At 47.4% G+C, this 19,859-nt stretch overlaps 1 protein-coding gene across 3 annotated transcripts in view; it reads left to right on the plus strand.

Moving 5' to 3' along the window:
- CFAP70 (cilia and flagella associated protein 70) overlaps positions 1-19,859 on the plus strand; it is a 1,359,754-nt gene that overhangs the window by 571,510 nt on the left and 768,385 nt on the right. For all 3 annotated transcript variants that reach the window (XM_069613256.1, XM_069613257.1, XM_069613258.1), the window contains exon 14: positions 2,459-2,519. In XM_069613256.1, coding sequence (XP_069469357.1) covers positions 2,459-2,519 — 61 coding nt within the window. The remainder of the gene's footprint in view (positions 1-2,458; positions 2,520-19,859) is intronic.

The following is a 19,859-nucleotide window of genomic DNA, read 5'->3' on the forward strand; positions in this document are numbered from 1 at the left end:
TACAAAACTGGCTTCATACTATACAAGCTCTATGCTATATTCAAACCAGACACCATACTCTATACATTCTTGACATTTAACAGTTCAACATAGTGTTACAGATCACTTAGTCTCCATTACCACATCAACACAGGCCTAAAACAATACACATTGCGACAGTTCACAAATTGCATCAACATGACTTTAAATCACAATAAATATCTCACCAACTACTACTAGTTAGGGCTTAGAACCACATACATCAATTAGTGTTTTGTCACACCTATGCATATTTTCAATGTGTATATCTCTTTCCATTGTTTGGTTGACACGTGTTTTAGCCGGTTAATGAGCCATTATGCTGCTCCAATTCGATCCAGCGTTCATCAGGACATTAGTGGGGCCTATTACTGCACCACTCCTTTTATGATCTTGTGTTCACTTGTGTCTATGAAAAAAAAAGAATACACTGACATTTTAATTCCCACAACATATTACTTCTTTATCAATTAATGTGCAAAAAATGTGTACCTGTCTCCTACACACCACCATACTTTCACACCACGTGTAAAGGATGGCAGAACCACGTCTAATCTTGCGTGGAGAGCCTAGTGAAAGACACAAGGGGGGAAAAACTCAGTTTTGAGTTTTACATATTGCCTGCAAGTGTGACTCATATCACTGTAGTCACTGACCAATACATCCATCCTACTTACCTCGTTTTCCACTAGCGGGTCTATCCTGATCCAAAATCCAGGTGAAAAGCTTCATCATCCCTGTAGCCAAACGTCTCCCATGACAAAATGTCTGTATCACCCTCCATGTTTCAATTCTCAATTTCAAACAATGCAAAAGGTGAATAGGATTATTATTGTAGGGGCCCCCTGACATGCCGTGACCAACAAATAACATGGGGGCAGCAAGTGCTGCACCGCCTATCTGATATGTGTTGTGGCCTTTAAAGACGACAGGATGCTTCAGTGGGTTCTACCTGTCTTTATTACAAGACAAACAGGTGAACATAAACTTGTCCTCATGCAAGTGGGGGAGTTACTCACAGTTCAGTTCAGGGCCTCCCAGTTACTTCACTGGGGGTAAGGTGTGCACAAGGATGGCACGCTGCAAGCTTCCAGGGACCCCATGTGGCCTCCTATGGCTTTGGACTTATGCCCTGGAAGCTGGGTCATCAGGCTCTTCAGGGCCTCAGTTTTGATGGCTCCTTATCAAGAGCAGCGCTATGGATAGACCGCTCGGTCTGGCGCTTCGCCAACACTCGTGGGAACGTTCTCTCGCGGAGCGCGGGTTCGTGAGATCTCGTCATGCCGAGATCTCGCGAGACCACGCTCCCGCGATCACGTGATGTCCCCACAATATGGTGCTTCTATTATGTTTGACCAGGCTATATCTAGTTTCAGTGACCCATTAGTCATACTCTGCCCAGATAGCAGGATGAAACCATTGGCATGGGCTGATCGTTGTCAGCCCGTGTCGATGTCTAAACTCTGTCGACAGAAATAAACAGCCTCCAATGGTCTTATTAGTGGAGCTCCAGCTCTCGATTCTAAAAGTCACCATAAATCTGCACAAAGCGTCTATTAGGACCGCGCTCCCTATTTTCCCTGTGTATGCACTTACCATGCAGCACCTGACCAGTAAGTGCTGCGCGTCCAACGCGTCTGCCGCCTCTATCTATCTGTTGTGGGCGTCAGAAGTCTATGCCCATGCCATAGAGTTTCCTCTCATTCCGTACTGTCCGGCATCACAAAAATAAAGAACGGACAACGGAACCCATACTGTTCCAGTGAAGTTAACGGGTGTCCCAGCTAAACGGCCTTCAATGTCTACATCCTAAACTCACTGTACACATAGCACCAATGTGCATTAAAAAATATAGAGGCTCCTGAGAGTCCTACAGTAAATATTGGTGTGCATATAATGCACTCTAGCAATCATATAGATATAGAAATGGTATTGTCATAACAAATGAAACATGCAATTATGCAAAGATCAAATTATTCTATTCCACAGGGATATTGAGGCTGTGATTTACTGTTTCCAAACAGTAAATCCACTTTTGTTTCAGTCCCAGCAGCTGAAGGTAGTCAGCTTCTTGAACATATGTTTGAAAATGCTTTTTCTGCATATACTCGCAGTGCAGGCTACCCTGACCAGTTGTTCAAATGGGGTAGCAAGAACAAAGAGTACTAGAATCCTCTTGGAGTTTTTTTTCTCCATAGTTTAATTCTATCAAATAAAATAGAGAACCTTTGCAGTGACTATTGAGGAAGAGACTGGTGCAGTACAGATTGAATGAATAACAGAAATGCTCATCTCTTAGTGGGATAGGAGCCTTCGTCAGATTGAAGATGGAATGCTTATTTCTCATGTGAACATGCTCAATGTCCTGTCTGACAACACAACAATGATGGTGTGGCTGAGACTGAAATGAACCACAGCATTTCTCTTCTATTCCCTTTAGCGTGGAAGAGCTTATTCCTGTACGTCCGCCGCTAACCCGTCGCTCTGCTGGGGCTAAGAAGGTAAGAACCACAGCTGTGCGCTCCTCTCCCTTGCCATACTAAAGTGCCCAGGTTGTATCATCAGTGCTGTGCGATTGAGCAGTGCCCAGTGTTCAAGGCTAGGAATCTTAGAGGCTAGGTCCAGCCGTTCACTTACCTCTTCTGTGCATGTTGTACTAAGCAGATTCTAAAATGGTTTACGTGCTTAGCGACTTTTGGGTGGTTAGGAGGAACTCTGGGAAGTTGTCTGTACTACCCTTTGGTACATATGTTCAGATTGGTTTTAACGAATAGTTGTTTAGGCTTTGGGATTAAACTTTTTCACATTATAGTCTACACCTAACGCAGGTATTTGTTTTACTACTGTGAAGTTCATATGTGTGTGATCTCTAGATCTAAGAGCCAGTTTGTACAGCCTTGGTGGCTCCCATCCCTCTTGCTGTTGAGGACTTTGTTCATGCCCAAGTTGTGCTTGTGTATCAGAACGTATAAGCAACTTTAAAGCCTGTTTTAGTAGCTTAGATTACATTTCCATTCACATGTGCTTCATAAAACTTGCTGGACTGCTTTTCTGCTGCTTGATATACCTGCTGATCTGGCCAGTGAAAGTCAGTCATTTTACTCTGACCCTCGCCTTTATAAACTTTCCACCAAGATTATGTGGTGCTCCAAGCCAATCTTCAATTCGTTCCAGTGGTTCGTCCATATGCTAACATGATAAAATCACTGTCTTTGCTTATATTCTCATGCCAGTCTCATATCTCCATCATGGAAAGAATGGTTAACAAGTTATTTGGATGCATTCTTGTTCATAAGAACAGCCACACACCCCCTTGCTAAAAAATAAAATAACCGACCAGCTATATTTCAGCACATCTGGGAAAATGTAAATGGATGTGTGTTTCAATAAAGGGTCACCTGCTTGCACTCATCCTCTCTAAAGCACTGCATCTTTCTATATGACAATCAAATATTATTACACATGCTCCTTACAGCTATAAAAAATGGCACCTCATCCAGTCACACGACCAATTGAAATACCTCTGTATCATTCAAAAAATATTCTACAGCAAACAGCCCTTACATATAACTTGCAGACAAATTATGCCTTTGCACTGCAATATTTATCCTATAAATGAGCTGAACATATCTACTCCGTCCAAAATCTTGAGTTATCAGCACGCCCTGATCCCCTAGATCTAGAAGATCTAGCCCACAAATGTGGCTGTTTTAATATCTCAAATCGGCACTCATCATCTCTATGTCCTCCTTCCAACCCTCCCCCCTCCCCCTGTGGCCCAAGTCTTTCTGTTTCACACCCACTAACTTCTAAAGATTGTTTTTTATGAGTTTCAATTTTTAATATATATAACACTAAAATAAATACTTGTGATTGGACCTCAATTTCTCTAAATCTTTATCTTTATCAGTATATTGTGCCTGTGGATTTCTGCACCATTGAATCCTCTCTACGCCACCTCCCTGCACCTGCGGTAAAGTTACAGTTTTTAGTTTGGCCTGTACAACCATAAGATGAGCCAAAAGGTGCTTCAAGGAAAATATTAAACTTGCTTCTGTTGGCTAACCCCCAAATTGGATGTCATGGGAACACATCTAATGCTAAACCACTAGTCTCTCTCCCACTAGTACCCTACCAAAATCATTTCCCACACTCTTTTACCTTACAGTGACAGTCCCTCATGTACACCAATCATGTATTTGTGGCTTTTGGGTTATGGCACAAATAGATGGTCCCTCTGGTGACCATCTCCAGATGGTTTAGCTACCATATTTCATTTTATTTATTGGTTATTTGTAATGTGCAATATACAGCAGAGATTGTGTTTCAAGGCGCATTGAGACAAGGGGGGATAGGGAATGAGGACGAGGGTAAAAAATTAAAACAAACACGTTCTTAAAAGGTCTTGAAACATTCCGAAGGTGCAAGTGCTATAGCATGATTGCAGGGGTGAGGCGGGAGGGGGTGAAGTGAAGTGAAGGAAGGGGATAGAGGAGAAGAGCACAAACAAAATGTTCTGACTTGGTCGTGAGGTGATTTGGAATGGCAAGTGCTGAACATGAAAAAGAGAGAGAAGGAGAGGAAAGTAGGTGCTGGAGGGGAGGAGGTGAGAGGTACATTAAATACAAAAACAGGTTAAACAAGTTAACAAAGTGCAAGAACAAGTGGGTAAAGGTAGGTATGAGTGAGTACAGCATGGAAAAGCCTCGCCTAATGGACTGAGGGGCTGCATCGGGCAGACAGGCAAGCAAAATGCGAGTAAGCAAACAACATTGAAGTGGATGGTAGTGCAGCATAGGAATGCCCCGCCTCCCATGCAAGGGGCTAACATCAGGTAAGCAGGTAGAAATGTACATAGCAACTTGGAAAGCCAGACAATCGTATGCAGAGAAGAGTCGGTATGCATGAATGCAGCTCTGGAAAAAGCCTCGCCTTATGGTCCAAGGAGCTACATCAGGCGTGCAGATGACTGTGTGCCCAAGTGGGTAAGGGTAACAAATGATAAAAACAACAATGGTGGCATGGGGCTGAGTGCAGAGACATGATCAGGTTACATTTTATGAAGACTGATTGACGGCACAAAGCTGAGAAGAAGATCAAGTCAGTAGATTGCAGCAGGGTAATGAAGATTCCGTTCGTAGCAGATGAGACAAAGTGGTCAACCTCAAGGTGTGCAGGCAGCAAAAGTCTGTTTAGAATGCAGCTCACAATCTCCACACAAAAAGCGAGGGGCGGGACAAAATGCATTAGGCAGCACAGGTCAGGTGAATAGCCCTGATCAAAGTGATGGGAGGCAGGAAGGCAGAGGTGAATGCAGCAGAAGGTTGTGGTAAGGGGGGGGGTGAGCAGACGGTGTGTGCAGACGGTGTGTGCAGAGAAGGCCAAGGGAAGGGAAGGGGAGGAGCTGTGAATGGGCAGGTTGAGAAAAAACAACTCTGGGAATATGACAATGAGAATCTTGGAGAGTAGAGACCAAAATATAGCCAGGCCACAGTGAAGGCAATCTTACTTCATAAAAAGGTGTGGACGGCGATGTAGCAAGAGTTGGCTCTGGAATAAAAAGGACAGCCGGTGCACCGTCCGTGCCTGGTCAGACCCAGACAGGCTTACACTGAGACTTAAATGTGGCCTTTCACCTGGAAACACCTGGAAAAATACTTTTTGGTAAATACTGCAGGCTGTACATTCCAGCTCACGATACAATTACACCTTTACAAACCTCAATGTGGTAACAGTATTTTCTGGATGTTGTGGTAACTCTTTTTCTTTTTATATCACATTTTATTGTTTTTTTTTTGTAAGACAACAACATATAACATACAAACATAATTTCCATTCATACATCAAAGGCACTGTAACTAGTTCCCATCATTAGTTGAATTACAACGTTCGTTACAGGACAATACGTGGGGTATCCCCCTGTTGTATAGTTGCTCCATGAGTTTTGCGCAACAGGATTGCACACTTTACCCTTAATCATCACATAGTTCATTCCCATTTCTGCCATATTTTACCGGCTTTCCCGGGGCAGCCTCTGGTTGTATAGATGCAGTGTTCCATCGCTATGCAAGCTTCCACGTCGGTCTCCCACTGGGCATATTTGGGGATTAGTCTCTGAACCCAATAATTGTGCGATATTTCTCTTGGCCAGCCCTGTGGTCGTTGAGAGCAATTTTTCACAGCGGGTCATTTCTCCCTCCTCCTCGATCCCCAATAGCAAGAGTTTTGGTTCCTTTGGGATCGTCCGGCCCATTATTCGTGACAACCTGTTACAACATTTTTACTAGAAGCATTGTATGTGTGGGCATTGCCACAAAATATGAAAAAACGTGCCCTCTTCTTGTTTACAGCGTAGACAATTGGCATCTGTGGTCTTGCCCCAGCTGTATAGTGTTGTTTGTGGGTAGTATATTCTATGTAACACTTTCAGTTGGATTAGCCGGATTCTAGACGATATTGCCGTCTCTCTGGGGTACATTAAGGTTTTTAAAAAAAAACTATTTTATTAGTTTTATTATAACCAAACAACATACAATCAAACCTTGCAGTACAAGTCTTGACGTTTCAGAATTTACACATATCTTACCATGTCTACTGCTCCCCCTTATCCCTCCCCCATATGAGCCTACAACACTACACCTTCCGCGTCTACATCCTCCACAGGGGTTCCTGTTCCCATATCCTCAACTGAATCCTGGTCGCTCGGCCAATCTTGGGTAGACCCGTTCAATGTGGCCACTAAGTATCTCCAGGCTGTCAGGGTTTCTGCCTCCTCCTCCCCTCCTCTGCTGCTCGTTTCTTGCCATACTGCTGTCTCAGCTTCAATCCATTTCACCAGACTGCGATGCTGGGTCTGTTACATGCCTTCCATCCCATGGCTATTCTACGCTTGGCGAGTATATATGCTAGATCCTTTAATTTACTTACATGTTTCAGTTTATGTGACCTGGGGAATCCCCCTATCAAGCATGCCCACACTGTTTCGACATCTATGTTGATCCCTTTCTCTTCAAGCCTGTGGGCTACTTCTTTCCAGAACTTCCCAATTTCGGGACATGCCCAAAACATATGCATCATCCCCACATTTTCCTCCCCACATTTAGGGCATGTTTGTCTCTCTTCATTTTTAAATTTGGCGATCCTCTGGGGTGTCATATATGCCCTCTGGGTTATGTATAGCTGTATTTGTTGTAGCCTCGCGTTCCTAGACACTTTTTTGTGGTATCATTGGGCCCGTTCCCACATCCCGTCACTCATGGGTATCCCAGCTTCTTCTTCCCAGTCTGATCTCAGGAGTGCAACTTCCTTCCCCACCTTGGACATCAACAGCTCGTATATTCTGGATATTTCATGACCACCATCTGCTATATCATATATGGTTTCTACAGCAGCGTCAGGCTGTTCTCCTAGTGTTATTACCGACCATGTGTCTTTGATCCGCTGCACTATTCTGTTGTATGTTATATATTGCCCTTCATGCAACCCTGTTTCTTCTTCCAATGCCCTGAATGCCTTAATCTCTTCTTCTTGCCATATGTCACCTAGTGTTGCTATTCCCACGGGTTCCCAGTATTTCCTAATCGCCTTCAATAGTTGCTCATCCGCTTCTGAGGTTGGGTCTTCTGACAATCATTTGGCCACATATTGTAATTGACTAGCTATGTAGTAGATCTCATAGTTTGTTAGTTTCATACTCCCTTTATCATGCATATTCTGCAGCTTCCAAAGGGCTATTCTGTTCCTGGTCCTGTGCCATAGGAATTACCTACTTATGCCCTGTAGTCTAATAAAAAATCGCTTTGGTATCAGGTATGGGATATTTCCGAGAAAATGCAATAGTCTTGGCAACACGACCATCTTCAGCAGCGCTCTTCTCTCCATCATTGCTAGAGGAAGTTTGGACCAGAATCTCATACTATTCTCAACGTGTTTTACTGCTACCTCAGTGTTATATCGATGTTTTATCCCTACTGTATGGTAAATGTCTATTCCCAGATATTTGAACGTCTGAGGCACCCATGAAATTCGCAGGCTTGGTAATTGATCTTGTGGGACCCCTACATATCACCCCAGAGGGGATATACATGATTTGTGGGAGTTCACTGCTATTCGGACAACGTTGCAAACCTCTCCATCACTTCAAGGATATATTGAATATTCTCTTCAGGGTATCTTATGTACAGTAGCATGTCATCTGCATATAGGGAGACCAAATGTGGCTCCCCTTTTATGCTGATCCCTGTTCCTTCATATTGCTGTCTCAGGTATATTGCCAGGGGCTCCAATGCTAAAATGTACAGCATCGGGGACCATGGGCATGGGACCATGGGCACCCTTGCCTGGTACCCCTGCTTAGCTGCCACTTTTCCGAGATGATCACTCCCGTTTTCACCCTAGCTAGTGGTGCGCTATATAGCAATTTGACCCATTTGAGGTACCCTGGTCCCATTCTGTAGCTGGTCAGTGCTGCCATCAACCAAGGCCATTTGACCGAGTCAAAGGCTTTTATTGCATCTAATGAAACAATTTCAATCTCGCCAGAGTCTGTCTTTGTGTGCTCTATGATTCGGTGAAGTCGCCTAAGGTTATCTGATATGTTCCTGTGCGGCACGTAGCCCGTTCGATCTGGGTGTATTAATTTATTAATGACCCATTGTAACGCTCACCTGACTCCCACGGAGGCGCTGGTCTAGTCTGGGTTGCTGTGGCCTCTTCGAGCGTGATGCGCAGAACTCGGAACACCGACTGAACAGGACCCTCAAATCTTGCTTGTCTGGCCCGTAGGAATATCCTTCTGCAGATGAGAAAGGGGATTAACAGTCTGCAGAATAGTGTGCTTGCTCCCCACTTCCCCCCTTCGTTCTTCTCTAACTTCCTCCGAAATCCCCGGTTGAAGCTCACCTTATGGTTTGAAAGGATGAACTCTCCATCCTGCTTCTGGTGCAGGGGCGCGTGTTTGTCCAGTTACTTCACTGGTTTTCCGAATGGCGCTGGCAAAATCCACTTGACTTTTCCGAGCGGAACGCCGTAAGTATGAAGATTACAAAAGTTCAAGTGTAGAGCCTCCTTTTCTGTTGCCTTCCTAACCTGTGATCTGTCCTTTATTTCAGGTGCAGAATGAAGGCGATGCGTTGAGGGATTGAATTGCCGATGGTAAACTCAGGTGAGTTAGCGATGGGGGCGATCCCTCTTAATGTCTTTATATTCCTCCAGTAATGTCTTTTGTCCTTTCCCCATAGGGGCCGGGGTGCGGTACCTGCCAACGAAGCGGCGCCGACCCGAAATGAGGAATGGTCCACCAACAGAAGACCGGTAAGTGTTATGGCGGAAAATTAGGCTTTCCTCATATGTTCCTTCTGCTCACCTTTTGTCTCTTCTTCTCTCCCCTAGGCGCAGAGATGTGGCGACCAGTGCAGACAGTCGCGGTGGAGCGAGAAGAACTCCCGAGGACAGGTGAGTGAAGCGCGGCGCTGCAGCGAGCAACGCGGTGCTTTTAAATGAAAGTCTTTTCTCAGGAACGCTGGCGTGAAGGTTCCGGATGCAGGTAAGAAGTTTGATAAAATTCTTGGTTTTCACCTTTCTCTTCTCTTCTTTCCTTATAGGTGTTCCAGGATCGAGGCGGGCGTGGCTGGAGACCAGATGCAGGAGCAGACACGGTGAGCGTTCAGCTGCTTGGATGCAGAACAACGCGAAGCGTGAGCTACTGTCTGGGCGTGGCTTAAATAGCCCCCAAAGTAGTTCCAGGTAAGTATCATTCCCTGGCCACGCCCGAGTGGCAAAATAGTCCCAATGAAAAAATAGTCCCTTTCAGGTCTCAGGGAGGCCTGAATCTTGCAGCATGGTCTGCATCAGGTAAGTGCACAAAACACCTTCCTTTATGAGCCTGGCGCCTATGGCGCCAGGACAGAGTCCAAAGAGCCCCTATAAGGGGCCGCTGGGCTTTTACCCGGGGGCATGATGCCTGCTCCCGGGGGTGCTGGGCCTGGCCTGGCCTGGTGCTCCGGGGGTAGGCATCATGACACCCATTTCATTCTATTTGCCAGCACCGCCGTAAGCATTTTGCTATCTTGATTCAACATTGATAATGGTCTGAATGATCTGCTATCCGTACCCAACTTATTATGTTTGGGGAATGGGATGATGATCGCTTCTCTCAGTGATTCTGGTAGCCGTCCTCTCTCATATGTCTCATTTAGCATTCCTAGCAACGGGGCGAGCACCTCTTTTCTATACATTTTGTAGAATTCACTGGGGAGACCGTCAGTCCCTGGGGACTTGCTAGTGGGCAGCTGCGTTACCACCTCTTCCAGTTCTTCTAGAGTAATTGGAGCATCTAGGTCTTCTCGCTCTGCCGCGCTTATCTGTGGCTGCCCTATATCCTCTAGTGTGTCCTTTATCTCCTTATTATCGCTTCCTTCCGTGTCCTTGTATAAGGTAAGATGATAGTTGAGGAATTCTCGGTTCACCCCTTCTTGGGTGTCTACCAGTTGCCTATCTTTCCCTTGTATTACTCTAATCGTGGGTTTGGGGGTCTCTCTTTTGTATAGCCAAGCCAGCATCCTTCCTGGCTTGTCTCCACCCGCATGCTGCCTTTCTACATATTTTCTATAATTTAGATTATATAATCTTTCCCAGTGATTTACACATTCCTGTTGCAATTTAATAGCTTCGGCATCTTCCTTCGTGCTACCCCCCCTCTCCTGGGCTTTTTCTAGCTGAGTTTCGGCTTCCCGCAGTTCCCTCAATATGCCTCCTTGCAACCCCTTAGATTTGGCTATCGCTATTCCTCTCACCACCACCTTGAAAGCTTCCCATAGTGTACCAGTCGACTTGACGCTCCCAGTGTTGGTCTCAAAGTAATTTACAATCTCTTCCCTCAGGTCCTCCCTGAACATTGTGTCCTTCAGTGCTTCAGCTCCAAGTCACCACGTTGGGATGCCAAGGGTCGATACTGCCAATTTAGGACCAACGGCGAGTGGTCCGATAGGACCCTCACCTTGTATTCTACCATTATTGTCTCTGCAATCACCTCCTGTGTAAAAAACATGTAATCTAGCCTTGTATACAAATTCTGTGGGGCTGAATAATGTGAGTATTGTCTATCTTGTGGGTGGTGCGCCTTCCATGCATCCTCTAGCCGAAACTCTGTTAACAGGGTCTGCAGGACTCTGGCAGCGGGGGTTGGCCTGTCATGCCTATCATCTGATCTGTCTACTTTTGGGTTTAATGTGCAGTTGAAGTCCCCTCCCCAGACTACTGTCCCCCCCCAGGCACAGGCATAATTTTTTATACAAGGTCTTGAAGTATGTCACTGTATCTTGATTCGGGGCATAGGTATTTACAATGCATATTTCTTTATTTTCCAACAGTCCCCAAAGTACCACCATCCTCCCGACTGCTTCTACTGCGGACTGTAGTAACTGAAATGGGACCCGTGGCGCTACCCAGGTGATCACCCCTCTGGCATAGGTTGAATAAGTTGTCCCAACAAGGGTCCCACCCCACTTTTTCCAGACCACCTCTAGTTTATTTTTTGTGAGGTGTGTCTCCTGTATTAGGGCTATGTCTATCTTCTGTCTTCTCAAGTACATCATAACCTTATTCCTCTTGAGATAGCTATTCAGGCCCCTGACGTTCTAGGATATTATCTTAAGGTCTCCCATATTCCAGCCGTTTCCCGCCCCCCCTGTGCATCTTCTCAGTCCCTGTCTTACATACAATCGCCCGTGTGTATAAGCTCATTACCCAACCGAAACTACCTCTAATAATTGCAAACAAAGGGGGGTCTGGGAATCTCTCTACCAGCACGAACATAGCCCAATGACCAGTTCTTGGGTGAATAACCCCTGGGAGAGACTCTACCAAGTCTTTAGCTCACTGTCCTTTTCACAGAGAAGAAATGTCCCCGCATATCAGCCTTTGTCCTGCCCAGGGGCAGTCCAGCGCCGAAATGCTAGGCAATTCTCCTCTGAACAAGAGTACCATCAGTAACCCCATACACGTGTTTCAGCCTTGTTGGGCATCATCAGTGAGGTGAAACTGTTGCCTCTCTAAGAACAGTGAGCAAGGGGTCCACGTCTGGATTGCCCTGTTAACTTAGGGTGAAACCCAAAGTTAATGTATGCAAACAAAGGGGGGTCTGGGAATCTCTCTACCAGCACGAACATAGCCCAATGACCAGTTCTTGGGTGAATAACCCCTGGGAGAGACTCTACCAAGTCTTTAGCTCACTGTCCTTTTCACAGAGAAGAAATGTCCCCGCATATCAGCCTTTGTCCTGCCCAGGGGCAGTCCAGCGCCGAAATGCTAGGCAATTCTCCTCTGAACAAGAGTACCATCAGTAACCCCATACACGTGTTTCAGCCTTGTTGGGCATCATCAGTGAGGTGAAACTGTTGCCTCTCTAAGAACAGTGAGCAAGGGGTCCACGTCTGGATTGCCCTGTTAACTTAGGGTGAAACCCAAAGTTAATGTATGCAAACAAAGGGGGGTCTGGGAATCTCTCTACCAGCACGAACATAGCCCAATGACCAGTTCTTGGGTGAATAACCCCTGGGAGAGACTCTACCAAGTCTTTAGCTCACTGTCCTTTTCACAGAGAAGAAATGTCCCCGCATATCAGCCTTTGTCCTGCCCAGGGGCAGTCCAGCGCCGAAATGCTAGGCAATTCTCCTCTGAACAAGAGTACCATCAGTAACCCCATACACGTGTTTCAGCCTTGTTGGGCATCATCAGTGAGGTGAAACTGTTGCCTCTCTAAGAACAGTGAGCAAGGGGTCCACGTCTGGATTGCCCTGTTAACTTAGGGTGAAACCCAAAGTTAATGTATGCAAACAAAGGGGGGTCTGGGAATCTCACTGATGATGCCCAACAAGGCTGAAACACGTGTATGGGGTTACTGATGGTACTCTTGTTCAGAGGAGAATTGCTTAGCATTTCGGCGCTGGACTGCTCCTGGGCAGGACAAAGGCTGATATGTGGGGAAATTTCTTCTCTGTGAAAGGGACAGTGAGCTAAAGACTTGGTAGAGTCTCTCCCAGGGGCTATTCACCCAAGAACAGGTCATTGGGCTGTGTTCGTGCTGGTAGAGAGATTCCCAGACCCCCCTTTGTTTGCATAAATTAACTTTGGGGTTCACCCTAAGTTAACAGGGCGATCCAGACGTGGACCCCTTGCTCACTGTTCTTAGAGAGGCACCAGTTTCACCTCACTGATGATGCCCAACAAGGCTGAAACACGTGTATGGGGTTACTGATGGTACTCTTGTTCAGAGGAGAATTGCTTAGCATTTCGGCGCTGGACTGCTCCTGGGCAGGACAAAGGCTGATATGTGGGGAAATTTCTTCTCTGTGAAAGGGACAGTGAGCTAAAGACTTGGTAGAGTCTCTCCCAGGGGCTATTCACCCAAGAACAGGTCATTGGGCTGTGTTCGTGCTGGTAGAGAGATTCCCAGACCCCCCTTTGTTTGCATAAATTAACTTTGGGGTTCACCCTAAGTTAACAGGGCGATCCAGACGTGGACCCCTTGCTCACTGTTCTTAGAGAGGCACCAGTTTCACCTCACTGATGATGCCCAACAAGGCTGAAACACGTGTATGGGGTTACTGATGGTACTCTTGTTCAGAGGAGAATTGCTTAGCATTTCGGCGCTGGACTGCTCCTGGGCAGGACAAAGGCTGATATGTGGGGAAATTTCTTCTCTGTGAAAGGGACAGTGAGCTAAAGACTTGGTAGAGTCTCTCCCAGGGGCTATTCACCCAAGAACAGGTCATTGGGCTGTGTTCGTGCTGGTAGAGAGATTCCCAGACCCCCCTTTGTTTGCATAAATTAACTTTGGGGTTCACCCTAAGTTAACAGGGCGATCCAGACGTGGACCCCTTGCTCACTGTTCTTAGAGAGGCACCAGTTTCACCTCACTGATGATGCCCAACAAGGCTGAAACACGTGTATGGGGTTACTGATGGTACTCTTGTTCAGAGGAGAATTGCTTAGCATTTCGGCGCTGGACTGCTCCTGGGCAGGACAAAGGCTGATATGTGGGGAAATTTCTTCTCTGTGAAAGGGACAGTGAGCTAAAGACTTGGTAGAGTCTCTCCCAGGGGCTATTCACCCAAGAACAGGTCATTGGGCTGTGTTCGTGCTGGTAGAGAGATTCCCAGACCCCCCTTTGTTTGCATAAATTAACTTTGGGGTTCACCCTAAGTTAACAGGGCGATCCAGACGTGGACCCCTTGCTCACTGTTCTTAGAGAGGCACCAGTTTCACCTCACTGATGATGCCCAACAAGGCTGAAACACGTGTATGGGGTTACTGATGGTACTCTTGTTCAGAGGAGAATTGCTTAGCATTTCGGCGCTGGACTGCTCCTGGGCAGGACAAAGGCTGATATGTGGGGAAATTTCTTCTCTGTGAAAGGGACAGTGAGCTAAAGACTTGGTAGAGTCTCTCCCAGGGGCTATTCACCCAAGAACAGGTCATTGGGCTGTGTTCGTGCTGGTAGAGAGATTCCCAGACCCCCCTTTGTTTACCTCTAATAATTAACCCCATAACGTCCCCGACTTCCACCTCATCTATGCCCCAACTTGGTCCCCAACTCACACATGTCCCTCCCCACTCCCAACTGTTGCCCAGCTCCATCATTGGATCTCAGGCACCCTCGCATCTTGCCCTTTTCTTGGCTCTTGCCCGTACTCCCGGCACAGCAGGAAGACGTTGCCCTAATGGCGCTTCCACTACTCTACCTACTGGGGGGTAGGTCGTCTCCATCTTGCGCCTCCTGTACTAACCATCAAGCGCAGCGCACCTGCCGCTCCTATCTACTTTATTGCAGTCTATATTCCAGTCCAACAAGTCCAAATGCTAGGTGTGCCATCTATTTAGGGTTCACATTTTCTCTGCACCCATTGTATCCTATCCAATACTTCAGCTACAATTCACCCCACACCCAACAGCATTATGCATGGCACCGTATCACTTATCCTGTTCATCTCGCTCCTGGTCATCTCCATGTTCCGGGCAGCCGTGGGCGTCCATCCAGTTCGTTGTATCTCCTGGGGTGTCAAAAAAGTGTGCTTTGCCTTTGTGTAGGATCTTGAACTTCGCAGGGTACAGCAGCATATATTTGTATCCAGCTGTGGGCAATCTCCTTTTTACCGCCACATAGCTATAACACTGTCTCTGCACCCACATGGTGTAATCCGGGTATGCAGTGATAGTAGCGATGTCCTTGTTAACCTTCCTCCCTTCCAGAAAAATTCCAGTATCTTTTCCCTGTCTCTGTAATTCAGGATCTTCGCTATAATTGCACGTGGAGGAGCCCCGGGTTGCGGCCTTCTCATCAGGGCCCTGTGCGCACGTTTCGATCGCGAACCCCTGGGAGAGCTTGCTCGCCCCCATTGCCTAGATGATCATGTTCTCCACATATTCTGTGGGGTCTTGACCTTCTTCCCCTTCTGGTAGGCCGACCACGCGTATATTATTGCGTCTTGCTCGCCCTTCTGCTTCCTCTGCCCGGTTTTCCAAGTTGGACTCTTGCTGCTTTAAGATGTGGACCTCTTTGGCGTTACTCGTGCTGGTGTCCGTGTTGATTTTCACTGCGCTCTCTAGGCCGCTCGTTCTTTCTGCCAGCGCTCTTACATCCTGTCTCAGCAGATTGACCTCCATTCCTACTGCGTCGATTTTGGTTTCTAGTACTGCTTTCAGGTCGGCCATAGCTCTTCCCCAGGAGGATTTTAGTTCTGTGAGGGCTGCTAGGACCTTGTGGTCATCTCTCGGTAAGGTATCATCTACAGGTGTAGTGGCCATGTCTGGTGCCAAAGTGGCCGGGGGCTGCTGCGATTTGGCGAATATGTCCATTGTCGGCTGTTTGCCTTTGGTTTTGCTTCCTTTTTGAGCCATTGCGCCGGCTGTTGCCACACAGGATTGTGTCCCTTCGATGTTATGTAGGTTCCTGTATCGCCCCTCTGCCTTTTCTTCGCAATTTGCAGTGCTCCTTATGGCCCTACCTGTCGCATGCTTCCTTCCCCTTATGTATCGGTCCACTACACAGAGAGCTGGCGGCTCCTGCCCACTGATCCTCCTTTGTGTTGATCAGCGTGGATCTCGGCTCCACAGGGATCCAGCGCTGGGGCCCTTCCTCAGCCCTCTTGGGGTGTCCCCTTATGTATCTGATTGTGCCCTTTCTTCGTGCAGAATGCTACGCGTTGGTTGATGATATCTCAGTCGGCCCTCGTTTCTGGGCCCGGGTGCCACAGTGCTAGTACAGGGCGGTTCAGGCGTTAACCTTGTTGGCCTGTTACTGTTTAGCGGGGCCCCCCTATGCCCTGTTGTCAGTTTTATGCGCACCCCTGGTGATCGGCTGTTACTTGTGCTTAGCCATGAATGTTTATTTTGTTGACCACAGGCCTTTTTTCCCCCTCTCCCCGTTGATTAATTATGTTGTGCTTATATGCAGCTTCCACTTTCCGCTAAAGGGTCTGTTGCTTACTGTCTCTGCTAGGGCTTTGACTCCACCATGCGCAGCCCCCGTGATATTTGCTCACCTTCGATGCAGTTCGGCAGTGTCTTTTCCCTTTATGGGCAGTCTGCTTAGTACATTGCCCCGTTGTGTCTGATCGCCGGCTTACCAGGGGGAGGGCACTATGGCGGTTCTCCACAATGCTTTTCTGCAGGTAGGGTTGCTCTTGCTCATAGCCTAGTAGTTTCCATTTGGCCATCCGGGTTGTGATTGCACCCATGCTATATGTCCTCCTTGCCGTTATTGTGGGGGCTTATATGCCATCCCTGCACCCGGAGCTTTCATTGTTTCATTTGTGGCCTCCCACTGTTCCATTCCTCATCAGCGCCCATCAATTTTTCAAAGCACCATTAAGGGGATTCTCTCATGCCCTTCTGATGACTTGGGGGCTTCTCCAGTATCCTCCGCTCTGCATGTGGCTGCGAGCGCCCCTCCTGCTGCTTGGGGGAGTCTTCCAGTGGGGTGTTTTATGTTCCGCAGCCTGTCCGTATCTGCCAATGCTGGAACGGTTTCGCTGCCTCCCACATCGCTTTTGCAACGCTGCGTTTCGCTCTGTGTACACAGTAGTTTGAACACATACATGCTACGCGAGCAATGGGAATGTGTGCAGGGCTTCCACAGTCGCTGCTCTGTACTATTTCACACTCCCAGGCTCACAGCTCGTGGCGCAGGGTCCGCCCGCCTCCCTCCAGCTATGTCTGAGCCCGATTCCTCGCGGACCACTGTAGCAATTGTGTGGCTGCCCGCGTGCGTGGGGATCTTACTCCCGGGCACGTGAGCGCCCTGTGTCACCTTCTGCGCCGCTCGTCTCTCTCCAGTTATTCCATCCTTAAGGGTAGGTGTCCACTGTCCAAAGGCTGCACGCAGTCGAGCACCGTGCTGGTCTGCTGCTTACGCTCCTCTCATGGGCACCATTCCTTCGGCACACAGCATTACTTTGTATCCATGAATCAGCTGGCAGTCACGTGTCAATAAGCTTCAGGGGCTTATAACTGCAATGTTGCCGCCGCGCACCAATACTTCGGTCCGAGTTAATTTAGCTGAAGTCCCTTATAAAGCACACCATGCAGCTCCTCATTAGCACTGTGCGACTGTTGCAAAATCAGTCCTTTGTTCTTTCCAAGACGCAATTTTGTTTCTCCGCTCACCCAGCACACTGTAACTTCTGCAGCCCGCCCTGCTGTATTCTTGCACGGATTTCGCTAGCTTTTCTTCCTCAGCATGCCGAAACTGGACATATGTTTGGTAAGTGCATGAGACAGCTGCGTGTGATGATAGTGTTCGGTGGGTGGAAGACTATACGTGGCCGGTAAATGGTATGATTCTACTGTCTTTTATCACTTGCTAGACCATTTGTAAACCCGCCGTTTCTCAATTTGGCCATTTGGGTGGTTTGTGGAGTTCTGGGAGAAAAGCATTATTACAGAGGGGTTGTACCGGAATGATTTTGTTTCCCCATCCTATGTGTCTGTGTTTGGCTCCAGATTTGGGACGTGTGAGCAGTTATTGTGCGAGAGGGGGGGCGGCTCACCACCTTATACAGGCTTTCGACTGGAGGTTCGCCATGTCTTGCTGCTATTTCTGCATGTATGTGCGGCAATTCTGGGTCGCCGTGTAGTATGTCGTTTACAGTCGCCATTTGGCTCGCCCAATAATATATTTGGATGTGTGGGAGCCCAATCTCTCCCTCCCATACAGATTGTTGGAACGTGGTTAGTGCCATCTTTGGGTGTCCCCCCTCCCCATAGTAGTTTCCGCAGTGTCTTATCCATTTTACGAAATTCAGTTGTGGGGATGTGTAGAGGAGCGTTCTGTAGGATATACAAGAAGCGGGGTAGAGCTAGCATTTTGAAGAGTGCCGCTCTTCCTAATAGGGTCAGTGGCAATGTTACCCAATGATTGACGTCTTGTGTGAAGCGTTTCATAATTGGGTATAAGTTATCGGTCACATAGTCCTCCGGTCTATTCGTGATTAGGATACCCAGGTATTGGAGGTGTTCCATCTCAACTTTGTAGGGGGAGCCCTCAGGAGGTATACAGTCTATTCCTTTAACCGGGAACAGTATTGATTTACTCCCGTTCACTCTCAAGCCGCTGAATCTGTCATATTGTATCAGTATTTGTGTGACTATGGGACAGGATAACGCCGGTTGCCCAGATAAATCAGCAGATCATCAGCGTATAGAGAGACTCTGGCTTCCCAGGTTGGGCCTCATCGGAAACCCGTCCACGTTGGTGTATTCCTCAGAATTATGGCAAGGGGCTCTACAATCAGGGCAAACAGCATCGCTGATGGCGGGCATCCCTGCCTGGTGCCTTTCCCCAATCGGAAGCTACGTGAGGGCCAGCTGTTCACTCTTATTTCCGCTATGGGGGTATTATACAAGAGTCGGACCCATTGTATGAAGTGTTAACCAAAGCCCATTTTCCTCATGATTGCCCACAGCGCCTCCCAGTATAGTGAATCAAAGGCTTTCTCAAAATCGAAAGCCAATAGCGCCAGTGATTGTTGCAGGGTAGGCGCTCTTTCAAGCGCTAGGTGTAAACTGCGGATGTTCATCCTTGTGAAACGTTGCGGCATAAAGCCACATTGGTCCGGGTGGATCAGGAAAGGGATTACTTTTTGGAGTCTATTGGTGAGTACTTTCGCCAATATCTTAGCCTCACTATTTATCAGGGATATGGGCCTATAGGAGCTGCATTCGTCCGGGTCTTGCCATCTTTTGGTATTACAATTATGGTGGCCTTGCGTAAGTCTGCCGGGAGTATCCCTTCCTTTCTCGAGGATTCAAACATATTAAGCAGGTGTGGTCCAATGCCTTCCCCATTTAGCTTCTTCCAAATGTCTATCGGGAAGCCGTTCGGGCCTGGGGTTTTGGCTGACTGGAGTTGGGAGATGGCTTCCAATATCTCTTCTTTTGAGATATTGCTTTCGAGTGTGCCGGCTTGTTCGGTATCCAGTGAGGGGAGAGTGACTTTGTCTAGTAGCGTGTTCTCACTTGGGGTATTCGGGGAGCTATAGAGCTCCTCATAGTAGGCAGCAAAGCATTCAGCTATTTCACTATCAGTTGTGGCTAGTTCTGCGTTTACAGTTTTAATGTGTCTAATCTGCTGGTGTCCCTCATCCCGTCTTTCCATCCAGGCTAGCAATTTACCGGCTTTCTCCCCTGTTTCGTACAACCTTGCTCTCATGGCTTTGTGTGCCTTTTTTGCACAGTCTAATGACAGACTGTGCAGTTTTTTCTGTGCCAGTATCAGTGCTCTGTTCGTCTCCGGTGTATTATTGTCTATGTGTTGTTTCCCTGCGCGCCAACTCTTTTTCTGC

Source organism: Ambystoma mexicanum, chromosome 5p (assembly GCF_040938575.1).
Source record: "Ambystoma mexicanum isolate Mex_15411 chromosome 5p, UKY_AmexF1_1, whole genome shotgun sequence".
NCBI classification, from domain to species: Eukaryota; Metazoa; Chordata; class Amphibia; order Caudata; family Ambystomatidae; genus Ambystoma; species Ambystoma mexicanum.